The sequence below is a fragment of the Cupressus sempervirens genome, chromosome 4 (assembly GCF_028749045.1).
Source record: "Cupressus sempervirens isolate cs-2001-9-10 chromosome 4, ASM2874904v1, whole genome shotgun sequence".
NCBI lineage: Eukaryota > Viridiplantae > Streptophyta > Pinopsida > Cupressales > Cupressaceae > Cupressus > Cupressus sempervirens.
The window spans coordinates 708,108,604-708,127,250 of record NC_143121.1 but is presented as its reverse complement, the minus strand read 5'-3'; the positions used below and the strand labels follow the sequence as shown (position 1 = coordinate 708,127,250).

The following is an 18,647-nucleotide window of genomic DNA, read 5'->3' as shown; positions in this document are numbered from 1 at the left end:
TTTTAGGCATGCCATTGCTTTTCTGTCATTTACGGTAATCAACAACACTTTTCCAAATACGCCACTTGTTCAAATATTTGAAGATCTTGCGAGCCTTATTATAATGTACATTCACCCTAACATTAGTGCAACTTATGATTCATGATTGTCTCTAGATAACCCCGATAAGGAGTGTGACCCACTGAAAATATTCGCTCAAATCAAAGTCATTCTTTAGTTAAATAATGTTTACTGCATGGGCAAATAGATTAATGCACACAAACAATGAACAAGAACAACAATACTCTTTTTATTATTTGCATATGCCAAGAGATTACATGATACTTCTCTTGATGATGATTACAATGATTTCCCACGGTGTACATATAACTTTTCGAAGAACCTTTCCAAAGGGGTCCTTTGGCTACATAACAATTACCGACGACATCAACCAGTCGGCTGCACAATATTTACCAATGACATCATCCACCCCAAAAGAAAAAGTTGTCTCTAGACGACGATTACAAAATATCTAAGACAAATTAACAAAACAGAATACATTAATTGACTAACTGCAACAAGATAGATTTGTTTCTATCACACCACTTTCACATTCGTCCCATGCTTGCACCAAATTGGTCTTCGAACCACGTTGCATTTGTAGCCTCTGCTAACAAAATACTGTCTCCTTAATCAAGCTGACCTTGATAGCCACCCGGTGCTGCTTTCTCTGCTTCCAACTCCTAGGTACCCTGAACCAAGTGTTGTTATACTGCCTTCAACTAGATGATCAGCTCCTCTTGAGCTCTTTATGCATCCACCAAGACAGCTTCATGTCCAACACCTATTCCAAGTGCCTCAAAGTGAAACATCCCTCTCGAAAGGTTTGCTCCGTTGATCTCTCCACCTTTGGCACACTATGCCTACAGTAGCTCCAGGTCTCATCAACTGGTCACACTTCCCATGACTAATAACCGCATTGACTGGGGGTCTAGGGGGCATCACCCCCAACGGGGTCGAGGGGCAGTGCCTTGGGCGTGCTCCCTGTCGTGATACAGGGCAGGGTCGAGGGGCAATGGCCCTGCCGCTAAGACCAAATTAGCTCTTTGAAACCCACACAAAACTACATGGAACACACTATTTTTGTGATTTTTTTTTGATCCCACACTCTTTCTAGCAACCACTTTCGTTTTCTATCGGTTCATGTCTTTCCCTTCCCCTTGGCATCATACATTATTCATTTTGAACATTTTTTACTTGTCATTTTTTTTTTGGTTCCTTCCTCTGGTCGTCCGCTACTGTGTTTCTTTCATCTGTTCTGCCTCTCTGTCACTCCTAACTGCTCTGATGCTTTTGCCTTCTAAAGTTGAAGATTAGTGCCGCCGCTGCATCACCACTAAACTTCACAGAAAACACCCCTTGCATTCGTTTGACACGGAATGTAGAGCTGCGGAGAATAGGAAAAAAATCCACAGGAGTTTTAAAAAAAACCATCAGCTGCGTGAATGAACAACTCATGGCACAGAAATTAAAACACCAACACCATCCATTGAAAAACAACATTGTTTGCGGATGAGATATGTTGCGGGAGAATAGACAAGCTGTGGCTGCTTTAAGGTAACCCTGTGGGAGAAAACACCGAGCGTCAAATTGATAAACACCTCTGCCGAACATAGAGTGAACTTTGCCGAAATAAGAGACATGTTGTGGGTAAAAAAGGCAAGCTGCACGGTTTAAAAAAGATTGGCTACGGAAGACATAATGCTGGCAGAAGGATGTCCGCAGAATTACCCACAAGACACTGCCCACGAGACAGGTGTCCATGGAAGTTACTATGGAACACATTGCTCGTGGGACAGGTGTCCGCGGAACTGTTTGCGGGATAGGTGTTTGTGGCATGCTTTCCTTTTTTTTTTCTTCTTCTCTTTGTATCTAATTCTCCCTCCGAGTTCCATCCTTCTTTGATGACGAGGGGATTATTTTGGCGTGGTACATCTTCAACTTTGAGCCGTTGACTGCCTCTAGTATTGCTTGTTCGTCCAATGTCCACAGTTTTATTGCTCCATTGTCGCCTACTTCCCGTATTTGGTACGGTCCCACCCATCTGACCTTAAACTTTCCTGGCTTGATTTCATTCCGTCCGCTATACTTCAACTTCTCCTGCCATCTCTTCCGCTTGTTTTGTGTAACTTTCGTGGCCCATTGTGCTTGCAATTGTCGCTCATCTAGTTTATTTCCTTACTGTTGGCACTCTTTTACTAATTTCATAGTGCGGTGTAACTTTTTCTTTCCGCGCGGTTCGTTCATCTTGTACTAGACGGTGGAATTTTTCCTTTTTCTAGGTTCGTACTATATGTCCTTCCCTTCAACTTCAGTCGTAACTTCCTTTCCTTCTTCCACTTCTCTGTATTCCTTCAGACATTCATTTCCCTCTTTTTTCTTACCTTTGTCGACCCTTAACATATTTTAGCTCGAAAAGAGCTCGTAATTCTCCATCTGCTAGTGGAAAAGGCTGTTCATCGAATCCAAATCATCGTCCGTTGATCCACCTTCCAACTGTAGGACTCCTTCCTTATCTGGTTCTATCTGCTGCTTCCCTTCACCCTCTTCCTCAGAATCTAATGACAGAGCTTCTTTGCCCACCATTTGCGTATGCAAATCAATGATGAATTTTCGTCCTTTGCTCTCCATTGATAGTGTATTTTTCTTCCAGTCATGCTTAACGTTTGCTTGCATGAGCCATCCTTGGCCCAAAATGGTGTCATATCCTTTCCTCTTCAGCGGGATGACGATGAAATCGAGTAGGAATGACTGTGTGCCAATCGTCACTCATTGTGCCATTAGGGCCCGTTTGGTTTGTGGATTATGATTCAAGAATTGGCATTCGGAAACCTTGATTTGGGATTCTGGAACTTGAAATCCAGATTATTGTTTTGAGGATTTGATTTGGGACCGTTTGGTTCACCAAGAATTCATTATGAGAATATACATTTTCATCGTTTGGTTGCACATTTCTGGAATTGGAATACCGACTAGAATAAGCAATTTTTTAAAATTTTTAAATTTCAACATGAATGATATATGTTTTAAATCCATCATTTTAGAGTGATAGAAATGTATCTTGCACTTGACATGATTTTAGAGTCATTTTATTTATTGTCACTAAAACAATGCTACACATGGAAAATATGTACTCCAAAAACTTCATTAATTTATAAATTGTCGTGACATTTGAACTTCTCAAATGTCTATATAAAATTATGAGATCAAGGTAACTCATAAAACATGTAGTAAACTTTTGTCTTTATCTAACTCATTGTTGCATAAGGTTGTAATATACAATGCAGAATATGAGGCTAATAATTACACATAGAAGGCACCATACAAGGCAACACAAAAAGACTATTTCAGCCTCTTGCGCCTTACACATTTTACACTCATTTTGGGCCTTACACATTTGACACTCATGTCCTTCATCATATTTTTTAGCTTTCGTCATTGAACCAATGTCAGCCCGGACCACCTCTTTTATCTTACACATTTTCCATTGATCTCCTTCATTATTTACAGTTGTAGAGTGAACATCAAACCACCTGAAATATCCGCAACCATTGCTCCCCTACAATACAAAATATACATTACTAAAAAGATTACATGTCATTAATACAAAACATTCAATATATAACGTCATTAATAACCTTTTTCCCCTCGGGACAACACCAAAACTGGCGCCCAGGATTTTTCTTCGTGCGTGACACTTTTAAATGGCACGGCCCAGCACCACATGGGCAATTATGAATTGCCGCATCTGTCAAAGCCATGAATCCTGTATCGATAAACAATGTAAAGTGAAAACTTATCAGAATGACATGCTAGAATATTTGTGTCATCTTATCAACTATCTACAACACAACAATAAATACATGCATAGAAATATACCTCAAACCAAGAACGGAGACAACGAGAGAACTAAATTGTTGTTCCTTTTATACTACCATCTCTCACAAACAATGTGAAAAGAGAAAAAATCACATACAAATGATCAGACTAAGAAACAACCAACCAAAGCTGTTTGATATCTTTCAAGACAAATCATAACATTCCAATGGCAAGTAAATTATTTCTAAATAAACCAAATATCACACCAATATACCAAAATTAGGCAACAACACGCTCAAAAGCAGAATATTCAGCATATTATAGTAGAACCAGTTGTAAAATATAACAATAGAACAATGTATACCTAATTCATAAAAATAAATGCAGTGACCATATTTCCATAGTAACCAGCTTCCTCGTACCAAGCAATTAACAAGGAGAGCAAGTATAACATGTTTGATTGAATGGTCCAAGTTCAATATAAAGTATAGACACAATCCTTACAACTGCAATAAGTTTTCTTATTTGAATTTTGAATGTCATTGAAACATAGCTAGACAGCAACAGTAAAATATCACATGTTCCATGGGTATCCTATCACTATACAAAAGAAAGAACATAGTTCTCTCTACACCCATCATATATGGCTCCATAATTCCTATCCTAATAATTGTACCTGAATGCTGATTAATACCAGCAAATCAAAAAGCTATAAAATCTAACATATATAAATTTTCAAAATAGTCAACTTTGCATACTCTACCCAAATGCTGATTAATACCAGCAACTCAGAAAACTATAAAATCTAACATATTTAAATTTTCAAAACAGTCAATATATAAATTTCAGATTGATATCAGTAACTATAATTTACTAATATAACTACAATATTCATTTGAAAATTCTTTCCCATATCCATCAAATGGGATGTAGTCAACCAAAATTAAACATGTAATAGTTATAAAATCGATCTTTTAAAAGTATGTGAACAATAATAAAGTTACTAAAGCCCTAGGAACTTTATCCGAACATATTTTGCTCTCTCCTCTTCGTTCATAATCAAGAATCCTTTGGCTCTGTCAGGATCAGACACAAAGGTGTCAAATGCCCCAATCAAAGTGGTGATATTAAGTTCACTAGTGGCTTTTAGTGCAGTATAGACCTCTTGTAAATCTTTTAGCTTGCGTTCTTCACCCATTTCGATAATTTGAGGCTTAAGAAGGGTATCATTTAACTTATCAATAGAATGGGACATCCCGTCCATGGAACTGGCCATACTGGCCTTCTTTCTCTTTTGCCTCTTTATTGATGATGCTGAACGACCCTGTTGTCCACTTGCTGCACTGCACTGATTGGACGTGGGAATATTCATATTTTCGTCATCTAAATCAACAGCAGCCCGAATCAGTGTATGAATGTCTTCATAATCATCTTCATTATCCACAGTCACATCCATATTGTGCCCTTATTCTGTGTCTTGTGCTGTTGTAGATGTGACACCATCCGCCATGTCATTTCCCACAATTATGGCTAAGTCATTATAATACTGGAATGACTGTCTTTTAAACACTTTCGCATTTTTGAATTCTCTCCTCTGCATGTTGTCATAAAAATTGGATTACTCATTTGACCATCGTTGTTAACTTAATAACTTGTTAAATAAATACTAAACATTTTAATCACCATGTTACCTTCAATAGCTCATCCCAAACAGTATCATCAGCGTCCATCGATTGCGTTGACTCATTCCACACAAAGCCACTAGTATTCTTCAGCGCTTTCATTATTCTATATCCCTGTTTCCAAGTTTTCAGTTTGTTCTTAAAATTATCGTTAGTCAAGGTCATGTTTATCTCTGAATTGAACTTCCGTTCAATGGCTGTCCAAGCCTCTTTTTTAAACCCTCCCTCACCCTTTCTGGCAAGAGTGACTTGTTCATGCAGCAAGTCTATAAACTTTCTCTCCATGCATGGCTTCCAAAAAACCTTCTTGGAAGAAGGTGTATCAACAACTTGAACATCAGTAGTGTCCATGCTCAAGAGTGTTGTGTATGGCAAGGATCTGTTTAAACATTATATTTTAAAGATCAAAAATAAAATCCAAACCGAAAATGACCAATTAAGTTGGTTATCAAAATTTAAAATTCGATTCTAGAAAATTATCTTGACTGCATTTTTACACAGGATTGGACTGTATACTTTTTACACAGGATTGACTACATTTTTACACAGGATTGACTGCATTCTTGTGAAATTGCTATCAGGGTTGAAATGTATACTTTTTGAGTCAAACTCGTACCTATATTTCATAAATTTTGACTCAAAACTACATAGTTGAATCCTGATAACATTATTACAATATGACTTGCTCTCCTTACACAATACAGAACATGTATTAGATCATCATACACCTAAGTTGATAATGTTATTTCTCTTTGCAGGCTAAAACTCTAAAGAAAACAACAGGCCCATAAAGAAATGCAATTCAACTCTATTTACTGTTCCAAGTGCAAAATATAGACCAACCAGTAGACAAAACAATTGAGTTCAAACATATGACCCCACTATTACATGAGAAACGCTATGATTTAGATATAATTCACGTGAAAGATTGAAACAGTCACTCGGGATAATAAGAATTTTAAAATTTTTTTTGCAAGAATGACATTACCAGCCTGTACACGAAGTCAGATACATTACACGTTTTCAGTGTATATATGAGGCCTTGATTTAACAAATATTTACACACAACATAGTCCATGATAATTCAAACATCAGCGAACTACAAACAAAAATTTCCCATGCACTCCAAGGACATCTTCAGCAGTTCTATCATGTATGTAATCAATTACAGGAGTTAAATGAAGTCACTCTTTTTTTTCTAATGAAAAAAATACAAACCTGGGTAATCACTGGTGCTGGTGAAGGTGCAGATAGAGAAGATCTTGGCCCTACAGGTCCTGGATCTTTTCCATACAAGGATAATCCACGGTGATGAGCTTGTGATTCAATTTGTGTATCACGTGTAGGATATAGTGGATATAACGGAGGAAGAGATAATATGCAGTGTATATATGGATAAGACTCATAAAAGTATATTCAAAACTAACTCACAGTCAGATAGAAATAACAGAATTTAAGTCAGCTGGCTTAGATTGTTGGATTTATGGGATCTTACTCCATGTACTTGCTTAAATGGCCTAAAACCTTTTGTAAGCTTCAGACTTTCACCATGACTCTCATGCCATAAAATTATTTTTCTTCTTAATTTCTGTGACTGCTAATAACTGACTGGGGCTATGTCCAGGCAACTTATACAACGATATCATCCTGTGGCAGACTAAGGGTGGCAGGACTCAATATTCGATGAAGAGGAAAACAAAATAATGACCAATCTTTCTTCCTTTGAAAGCATCGACCCTCTTTATAAAAACCCAGGCCATTTCAAAACGATGCAATTTATCTAGATTATTCATCAAGAGCGGCCAAGCATAATTCCCAAAGTTAGAAACATATATATTAATTATCACTATGGTACTTGCTAGGTGTAATATAATTATAACTTGTGGCCCCAACAATAATCATAATGAATAATTAAATATATTGCAAGTAACTTTAGCTTCTTGGGGTTAGTATTCAATTGATAACTATTCACTAATCCCTCTTATTTTTCAATATTTTACTAACCCCACGAATGAGAAAGGTTGGGAAAATTCTTCCCCAGTTGTCATGTGGAAGAGGACATTACATTTGCAGTGTAGACAAATGAAAGTTAAGTAGAGAAGAGGCCATGGAGAGTGAGATAAAAACATGAACACCTACAGAATCAGATTAATTTGGTATCAGAGGAACCAATCAACTGGTGAGTTAACAATCTTTTGGGAGAAAAAATAATAAGTTGTTAATCTAAGTCTCTAAAAACCAATGCAAATTGTGAAATAGAAAGGAAAACGAGGAAATCAGAGAAAGATGTCATAGAAGAGTGAATTATTACTAGGATTCAAATGGTACTTAGCAGTTTTTCTGGTCTAAGATCCAAGACGGTGAAATTTCCTCCCCATGAGCAATGATCATACTATCAAAGAATGTAGAGAATCTTGAATGCCTCTAACAAATGGGACTTGGTGAAGCCAGGAAAGAGCTATAAAATTGTGAAGCTAAGATCATTTTAATCCAGAAAACTAAGCTTACCAAAGATATTGGTGAGGCCATTACTAAAGAAATGGAAACAATGGAGAAGAATTGTTAAGGCTGAGAGCAGTTCAGGAGGATCCTGTGGTCTCCCTATTATGTTGACATTGTTGTCCTAGTATCTGGTCAGCATTTGCAGTTGCGCAGAGTCTCTAACTATTCCTCAATCCTTGTTTTTCCTTTTCAACCGATAGGACTTTGAGAAATACTTGGAACAATTATTGAAGATGAACATAGTCATTTACTTGTTTAAGAATTGTGATAGACGATCATAGTCATTGTACTCTTCGACCCATACAGTGATTGTAAGTGTCACAGTAAGATATGCAAAAATAGTACCAATTACAAATGAAGAGAACATGGGAATCACAATAAAATAGGGTACTAAAATAAAACAGAGCCAACTATAAACTAAGCTAAACGCAATATGTAGATAACAGTATGCTACAGCTTACAAACAATAGTTCTATTAATTGAGAACAGAATATACAAAATATGAACTCTATAGCATTCTCAGTAAGCTCTATGCTCTCTCACAATGCAATTACATGGTCTCACAATGTATGTTTTCTACAGAAACATAATCTTCTCTGATTATATTTCAAAGGAACTCTACAGACTTTTGAGTTCTCTCAAATTCTTTGATTACACACATCCCTTAACATTACATATAGGCCCCTCTGTATTTATAACCATACTGAAGAGGTTACATTGCATACGTGTTGTTCAATTAACTTATTGGTTAAGAACTACATAAATGTGAAGACAAGATCATATCAGTGGTTGAGTAACTTGGAGCTCCCAAGTTGGTAATTGGATTGCAAGCTGTGATTGTATGCCAGTTTGTAAAGTCTAGACTGAGAGTTGGCGGAAAATTCCATAGAGTTGGTGCAAGCAGCAGTTTGGACTGAGGTAGTGGAAATAGTTGGCAAGGGAGAAATTATTTCCAAAAACGAATATAGAACTTTGACTTCAATGAAAATGTCTTCCTCAAAACATATGTTTAGATCTCTATTTCCTTTTATTAGTACATAGATCTCATCTGTTGACAGTGAATAAACTATTAAATATGAAACTGATTTCTTTTGTCACAAATTAGTAATAACTCTGCCTCCAAGATGTATCAAATAGAAAAAAAATCGAAAGGTAATAAGATAATCAAAACCTTCAAAAATTTCAGTCCAAAACTGAAGGTTGGGCATAAGCTTAAATGGTTTTATTAAAATATGGTCACATTTTAAAACAATGTTCTGAATAGATAGCACTTTGGTGCTTTCAAGATAAATTGTAAAAATCCCCTGTTAAAGTCATTCTTACATGATATGGATCTGGAAAAATCGATGTTATAGTTTATCCATTTCTGCATCTAAGAAACCTACTCTGTGCCTGTAAACTATGTCACAAGGTTCGAGTTCGAATTAGAGTTCGACAACAATAAAATTCGATTAAAATTCGGGGATCCCAAAAAAATCATAAAAATTCGACATTAAATTCGTCTTATATATATTTTATTTTTAAAAATATATATATTAAAATTTTAAACATAAAAAAAAGTATATTAAACTTCAATATAATATAAATACATTTAAACCATATTAGTATTTTAAAGTTTTAAAAGGTAATTTAAATATTATTAATATATAATAACAATTATATTAGATTTTTAATATTAATATAAATATATTATAATTTAAATATTTAAAATATTAGACTTTAATATATTAATAAAAACACATCAAATAACAAATCTAATGATTCAAAACATAATAAAAATAGATTTAAAGAAAAGGTACTGAATATTATAATTAAGATAATATACTAAATTCTAAAATATATTATAATTAAAAAACAAATCTAGATGATTTAATGATAAGATATTAAATTTTCATTTAAAATAAATTTAAAACAAAACAAAACATAAATATTAAGTCTAAATGTTTAAATTAAATCTACCCAAACTTTTAACCTATCGACTTGAATTTATTTTCTTTAGAGGAGCCGAATCATTTACTCCAAGTTTGTTTCCGCCGATGGAGTATGAGCTTCTGTCTGTGCCATGAATTTGGATTTTTTTCCCTGGTCGGTGGTGGATATCTGTCTACCCATTCATGCCGTCCAACATTAAACTGTTGTAAGAAATATTCGCAGCTGAAAATTTACTCGCTGCTTGACCTTAAAAGGCTCTGGAAAACAATTTTTTAATATGTTTTATTTTAAACAGACTGCACACTTCCTACGAATTTTAAAACGAATTTTAACAATTTTTTAATAGACTTTTGACATTCGTTGAATTCCGAACTTCATGATGGAAATCGGGCGAACCCTGTGACTTAGCCTGTAAATAGATTAGAAAGCTCAAAAGATCGATCAGGCAATGAAAGATTAAGCAAAAGATTTAGGCAACTGTATTAAAATGATTGGAAAACCATTGTTTTGATAGATACATAGATATGAAACTCAATTGGGGTTTCCGCCAAAAATACATTAAAAGCAGAAATATTCCGTAAAATGTTGGACGAACTCGAGGAAAAGAACCGGAAACCCCCTCATTTTCTGAAGAGAAGCTCTATCTTTGAGTGATAAATTTGGTGGGCTGTCCAGCACCAATCAATCTCAGCTTTAGACTTTCACCATGTGGATGAATTGCTTTTCCAGATCTAACCAGGGATGAAAGGAGAGTATTCAGTCTTTTTGAGAAGTGTGCTATCTATGGAGGAGAAGCAAATTTGTTGCTAACACCTGCCACAATTTCAAGTTGCAATTTCCCTGGCAAAAAGGAGGAACTGCAACACCTGTAAACTTATTCCCTCAATCTAGTACAGCAGGGTGGGATTGAAGAGGAAGAGCATCTAGTCTTAATGTTGTGTCTTGCAAGGGAAGATAATTCTGCTCTTTAAGATCTTGATAGCTGTGTGCATCTGTGTAGTTCATTTTGAAATTTGACAAGTAAAGCCTTACACATGAAGGTTATTTTGAGCATTTTTCAACAAATGTTGATAAAAATTAACAAATGAATGTAAATTTTGTTAACTTTCTATAATGACATCTAGGATACAAAACTAGCAATCAAAGCATTTATCATTTGACATCAAATCATCGAATAGGAGAGTACAAGAAATATAGAAATGTATACAGAGACGAGTGTAGGTTATCATAATTACACCATCATGAAAGGTACCTATAGAATACATGTGAATACGTAAGCAAGGAATATATGCTGAAGACTTTGGTCATCCGGATAGAAAACAATCCTTTAAACATATGTATTCTGATTATCATGCCACCTTTGCAAAATGATAGTGCTCTAAAAAGTCTTTTGTTTTTCTCTTAAATATGGCATGAAATAGCATTCGAAAAAATCAAAGTTTTCCATATGGCATTAACTACAATACATTTGAATCATCTTTCCATATCATTGACCATAATTTGTAACATAATCTTGCCAAATCACAACTAAGATCGAGTTCTATAATCATCCCACATCTTTTTGGCTATATCGTCTCTAAATTTCCCCCAGTCATCTTTATCACGCTGAGTCATCCCGTATGTCTCAAGTATTGGTACATCTATCCCCTCACGATCATCCTCCTCTTCAACATCAACTTCAAGAATGCCATCTTCTATGGTAATGAAGTTGTGTAGTATGCAACACGCCAAAACAATCTTTATTTGGGTCATGATTTGATATGACGTCGCATGTCTTAGGATAGGAAAGCGCTGCTTCAAAATGCCAAAGGTACGTTCAATTGCATTCCTCAAGGATGAGTGGCGGTGGTTAAACAACTCTTGCGGGCTGTTTATTGGGTTTGCCCTCGAGAACTCTTTTAGGTGGTAACGTGTGCAACGATAAGGCGCGAGAAATCCAAGTACATTGGGATGCCCAGCATCCACTAAATAATATTTTCCTACACAAGCATAAAAATATAACTTTTTAAGAAAGTCACATGTATCAGTATATAAACATACTAGACATACCAGGGGGAACTACCAATTGATCGGATCTTGATAGGGCCGAAGATAGAACACGACTATCTGCAGCAGACCCTTCCCATCCAGCAAGGACATAATGAAACTTATAATCAAATGAAGCCACACCCATTACATTTTGAGGTAAATTGCCTTTTCTATCACGATATGGAGCTTGCATGTTGACATCGATTGTGATTGGAATATGAGTTCCATCAATTGCTCCCACACAATCCTACATTGGGAAAATTTATAATCGAAGGGATAGAATAAACTAACTATAAAGTGAAGGAAAACAAATTGTACCAAAGGGGTATGTACTTTGAAGTACGGATCAAAACGGTCCTTCCCACTAATTTCTGGAGGAGTGTTTGGACCAGGTGGCAAAAAATATTTTCCATGAAGTGCCAAGATTGCTGTCAAAACTTTGTGGAAATATCGGCTGATTGTCTCCCCTGAGTGACCGAAGTTATGAGCAATCTTACGATTCCTCAGATTGTGGCCAAGAGTATGGAGAAACATCACCAATTGTTCTTCTAGTGGTAAGTGCATTGTATTTTTGATGCTTCCTTCTTGCCTAAGAATATCAGCTAGATGAAAGAAGGCTTGTTTACTCATTCGAATTTGATCATGACAATCAGTCTCATTCGAATAAATAATACGTTTATAAAATGGAATCTCACCTCTTTTGCGCTTACATATTGCTCTTCTACCTTCTTGTGCAGTCGCTACTATAGATGCAGCAAAGGCTGCAAGGCCAACTACAAGAGCACAAATGACTCTTCTCTTCCTAGCAGTGTGCCCCAAAATGTTTTTATCTTTCATTAGATCCATTAGTAACCTAAAACCAATATAGAGACATGTTTCGTTAGATCCATGGATTTGGTAAAATATGATGATGAACAACTTTCTGAATATATGCCTATTCATTAGTAAGAAACATAAGCAGATCTGAAAAGATGATAAAGACCTATATATAAATAAACAAAAATCAGAAACAGTGACTATTTACTGGGCAATAAAAGACACATTGTGAAAGTAGGATGAATGGTGATTACTGATATGGTCAAAAACTGATTCGAGAAAAGAAAATATATCAGAGAGAACAAATTGTAAATTTCAACACACCATGAAGTAAAGAGTGCTAGCATATGCTAAAAGAAAAATTGCTAACATAAAATCAGAAAAAAAGGTGATTTTACCCTCAAACAAAAATTGACGACAGCTCCACAAAGCCCATCAGATGAATCAAAGATCAAATTGTTGGGCAAGTTTTAGTGGCCAGCCAATAGAGCTCCAAAATTGTCTTAAGTGTAGCAGTTTTAAGATGAATCATGTAAATTTGTACCAAAGGAAGTGTAAGATATAAAATTACATATTATGCTTTGATCAATGCTCAGCAAGGAAATACAACAGCAGGTTAAGTGGCAACATTATAAGTGCACACCAACAAAAAGAGATAAAATAAGAGATAAAAAAACACAGTTTCACATGATAAAACCCTAAAGTGAAGTATGTCAACACATGAAAAACAGAAATATATAGAATCATTTCACTTTAGTAAAATATTATAATTATGCTAATAAAAATAGCAAACAAAATATAATTGATAACTAAGTAAAACTAATGGACATTTCAATAGAGATAATTAACAGCTGATTCAAATAGATTTATAAATCCTGTTCTAACTTTTTAACTATTAGAACATTAAATTAACGTCATGTTTGAGCACTCTTTTAAAATGGCATTGCTGTAACAGTAAAACAAAAAATAAGCTGCCTTTAAGTTTCCCAAAGCGAAAAGCATTTTACCCATAAATGTGTGACATATATTTCCAGGTCAAAATTGGTTTAAGGATTGTGAGACAGGGCTTCTTCTTGAGGTATGTTATCCATATATAATCCACTGCTCCCTTGCTGTTATAAATAGCAATACAGTAGCAGAAAGCTTTCCTGTTCATCTAAAAATATGGAAACAGTGTTAGCCTGCCTCACAAGTTTGGCCATTGTCTATTCAAGATCATTTTGGCGAAACAAGATGCCCTTGATGAATTTCCTAAATTGTGCGAGGAATGCATGTGGACTATGTCAATCAAGTGCAATGGTCATTATATTGTTTCAAGTAGATTTGATTAATGAAGTTAGTAAATGGTATGAGATTATTCCAACAAGTTGGAAAAATTATAGAAAATGTGAGTGAAATAGGCAGGGAAACTACATAAAGATATGAAAACGAAAATTTTGTCGCGAAACTAAATACTGAACTATTTAAGGATTTGTGGTAAATTCAATGATATAAGAAATGAAATAAATATGTACGAACCTATGAAATTGTGAAGCTCATCCAATGTGCACTTTTTCAGCGACAGTCACGTGTTTTGAAGTATCCGCCATGATTAGAATCATTGAAAAGCTAAGTTGATCATCTAAAGCCACTAAATCTTTAAAAAACTACTTTTCATGGTACAAATCCAATTTTCTTGTTAATAAATAGCCAGCAAAGCTTTATATGTGCACTCAGAGCATCAACATATCAGTCTCAAAAATAAATTTGGTAATTCTGTAATCATTACTGGCTGAGTTTGCAGAGGAGCAAAAACTTAAAACTACCCAACTTGACCACGCCCTTCTGTGATCATGTGAACACCATTTATTTGTTTACAACAGTTTGGTTATGGTGGCTTTGTTGGGGGAGCAGGTTACTTTGATTCCAATCTGTATAACCTCATCGCAAATTTTCAGCCGAGATTATATGCTCCTTTCAGAAAAGAAAATTCAGCATAACTTAATAAAAAACACACGAAAAAAATGCTAAGCCAAGATGTGAAATCAATATTTAAAAAAAAGCTAAGATGTGGAAAGTTTTATAGTACTACATAGAATACAAACAGTGATGGTGTGGGGCAAATACACACAATAAAGGGTTCCAGAGACTTAAAAAACCACAGTGGCAAAAATAGTGTTCCACCATTTAAGCATACCATGCAAGTAAGGACTCCGTCTTCAAGTTGGCGGGACTTCATCAAAAATAGGATCGTAACAATAGAGAAAACGAGTTATTAAACCGCTGCTCTTCATTACGCGATGGTAGAAATGAACAATATTGCAAAGAAATTTCGATCCTCAAAAATTTTACGATTCAACTAAATTCTAGGTTAAATAAATAAATAAAATTATGAAAAGATGCGAAAACTTCCGCAGTAAAACCTTTGCGACAGACTAACAGGGTGTAAAGGGAAATAAGAACAGTAGGGTTACAAGCATATGAAATCCAAAACGAACAACGTAACGCCATTGCAACAGCTTTAAGACAAAACTGAAGTTAAATTCCAAGAAATATTGGTGAGTTACCTTGTTCAAAGTTAGCTGGGAAGAAGACTCCAACAATGCCGATCGTGAGCCAGCTTGCAACCAGAGGAAATGGAGAGCACCTTGCAACGTGAGCCAGCAGAGACGTTGGAGCAAAATGTTTGCAGCGCTAAAATGGAGGGAAAACGAATATCATCCGGCAGAAAATAAGTTTGAGCGCCCAAAACACAACATTTTAGGGCTGCCGGACTTCAAAAAAGTTCATTTTGTATTAATTCGCAATGCTCATTTTATCCAAAATTGGAATTAAAATGGGTATTTGGCCAATACCAACTATTTGAGAGGAAGACCGAATCCTTGAATTGGGGGCTAAATGAGGATTGAGAATCCTAATTTTCTCGTATTCCAATTCTCATTTCGTCGACCCAAACAGTGGATTGCAATTTTTTTAGAATGCGCAATTCTAATTCCCGTTGATATCCACAAACCAAATGGGCCCTTAGGATGTCGAGAGGTTTAATGTTGTGTTAGTCCACTATTAGCAACTGGAATGTAGGTGGCCACAATGTTGGCTGTCCCAACCTCTTCTAGGTATCCTCCGGTAACACATTCATGCTGGACCTTCCGTCTACAATTATATCTGTCAAGACCATTCCCAGAATTCCCATCTCGACGACTGCCGAATGCTGTCTGGATGTAAGTGCTAGTAGCATTGGCTTGCTCTACTTTCTTTCTCCTTTCCTTGTTCTCCTGGTAACTTAGCATTTGGAGTGATGTTTGTGAGTGCCAATCGGAGCTAAGGCATTGTGAGCAACATATTGCTTATTTTGACGGGTACCTCAATTTGTAGTATCTACCGTACGATGTTTTGTTCCGCCCAGTTCCTTGTCGAGGTACTTGTGGTGTCCCTCAAATGTGTTTTCTCTGCCTATGTTGCTTTCTCAATCTTCGTCCGCACTTCCTCTAGTCTCTTGTTTTCTTCCATTGGGTCGGGGTATAGTTTTGTTTGCTTTCGTGTGATTGCCAAAACCTCCTCTTCGTCCATCCTGATGGTGATCAAATTCACTCTTGACTTCGGGCACTTGGCATCCTCATGATCTCCAAGACTGCACCATCTGCATAACAACTTCGGTGCATTTGTCATTGTACAGTCTTGGGCAAAGTGGCCCCACAAATTGCATGCGCGGCATTGCACCATCGGGCGGCTGTTCGCATCGTATTGAATTCTGCTGTGGCGCCCATTATTATTGTTGGCATTGTTGTTGTTTTGACCTCACCTATTATTTCTATACCCTCTCGACGTGGCACCCTCGTTGCTGGTGTTTCCGCTCCCTCTTGCCGCAGAAGCCTCCTATGTGAGAAGTACTTGCTGAGGTCCTCTTGTTTTCATGTTGAAAGGACATTCTTTTAAAGAATGTCCCATAATTTGGCAAATCTCACAGAACTGGGTCTTTGGACAGGATCCTTTCGTGTGTCCTTTTGTCTTACATTCCGTGCACTAGAGGTCATTTCCCTTCATCTCTTTCTGCATGTTCTTAAATTCTTTCATCATTTGGATCATATCTTTTTGGAGGGCTCGGACCTTCTTGTTGCCCTTTTTGTCATCATTGCTCTCTTCTTCCGAAGACGCATCGTCGTTTGACTCGGATGAGCTACTCTTATTCTTCTTCTTTGTTTTCTGCTCACTTTCCAAGTTCATCGCCCGATTGTATGCTTTAGTGTATGACAATGGTGGCACAATCCTCATTTTCTTCCATAACTTCGGGCGTAGTCCTTCAATGAACCATCTCTTTTGCAGCCCATCTGTCTGCTTATTTTCCATTTTATTTATTAAGTCTTTTAGTTTCTTGGCGTATACTTGAACTATTTCATTTTTCCCCTGCTTTTTGTTGTATATCTCCACTACAATCTCATTGTTGTCGTGCAACAGTTGAAATTCAGTAATAAACTCCTTTTTAATGTTGTCCCAAGTGGTTATTTTTTGAGGATCTGTATCGACAAACCAATCAATTGTGACACCCCTTAGAGTTGCTAGAAATTGTCGGATCCATTCATTTGTATCTGTTATGCCATTCGCCCTCCAAATTGTTTCACATGTTTTACAGTGTTGGATCGGATCGGCTGTTCCATCACCATCAAACTTTGGCAACTTCTCCTTTGGTCTAGCCATTATTACTTGATTGTGTACAGGCGATGTTCGACACTCCCACACCGGCACTGTTCGGCACTCCCACACTGGCGCTCTGTGCTCCCACACCATGGCTTTGCACTCCCACATTGGCGCTTTACACTCCCACACTAGCGCTCGCTCCAACAGTTGTCTTATTTCCAATAGTTGTGTTCTTTGGTGAAGAAGGGTCTTCCCGTTCCGGAAGTGTATCGCAGACGAAGAGTTCACTCCACGCTCGTGCTCCCTCGGCACTTCGAGCCATGTGAGTTAATTTCCTTTCATTTGGATTCTCTTCCCTCGGTGAATATAGGTTCAAAAATTCCTCCCTTGCGTCTTCCACCAATTCCACCCGTTGTCGGGTCTCCTCCAACAATTCCTTGGTGCTTCAGTATCCGTTGGCAATTTGCTGAAACCTCCGTCTGCGTTCGGCCTGTTGTGCCAAAATTAAATTTTCTTGTGTGGTGCGTATTCCATCTTTTCCTTTTAGCTTATTTAGATCCTTGTTAAGCTGATTTGGCATTAGTTTGCATTCCTCTACCTTTGTTCCAGGTCCATCAGGCAATGGCGCCAAATGTTTACCGCATGGGTAAATAGATTAATGCACATAGACAATTAACAAGAACAACAGTACTCCTTTTATTATTCGCATATGCCAAGAGATTCCATAATGCTTCTCTTGATGATGATTACAATGATTTCCCATGGTGTACATATACCTTTCCGAAGAACCTTCCTGAAGGGGTCCGTTGGCTACATAACAATTACCGAAGGGGTCTGTCACCTACATAACAATTACCGATGACATCAATCCATCAGTTACACAATATTTACTGATGACAAATAAGTCCTTACGGTAGAAGCTTCTTCTCCACTGTCTTCCACTCGTGAGTGTGTGGCATGGAGGTGATTAAGAATTTCTTCCACTAGATATCAAAATATTAATGTCGTTACCAAGAATTCATACATTTGTCTTCATGTGATAATCACGACATCTCCTGTTACGTCCGAGCTATGTCTGGTAGTGGTAGAAGTGTTACGCTTTCTCAATGAAACTATATTCCAAATTGACTGCAATTTCCAGACTTAGAGTAATATTGTGTTATGAAATACCATGGCGCACACCTATACTTCTCCTGTTATCTTTCTTCTCACACA

General features: G+C 36.6%; 2 protein-coding genes across 3 annotated transcripts in view; one reads left to right on the top strand and one right to left on the bottom strand.

Annotated features, from left to right (window-relative positions):
- LOC149563233 (uncharacterized) overlaps positions 1 to 18,647 on the top strand; it is a 63,428-nt gene that overhangs the window by 27,028 nt on the left and 17,753 nt on the right. The window lies entirely within an intron of this gene.
- On the bottom strand, positions 5,324 to 5,891 carry LOC149563234 (L10-interacting MYB domain-containing protein-like). Its single transcript, XM_089828095.1, has 2 exons — positions 5,550 to 5,891; positions 5,324 to 5,452 (listed from the first exon to the last, which is right to left on the bottom strand). Exons 1-2 carry the CDS (start codon positions 5,889 to 5,891, stop codon positions 5,324 to 5,326), a joined length of 471 nt encoding a protein of 156 aa, XP_089684221.1.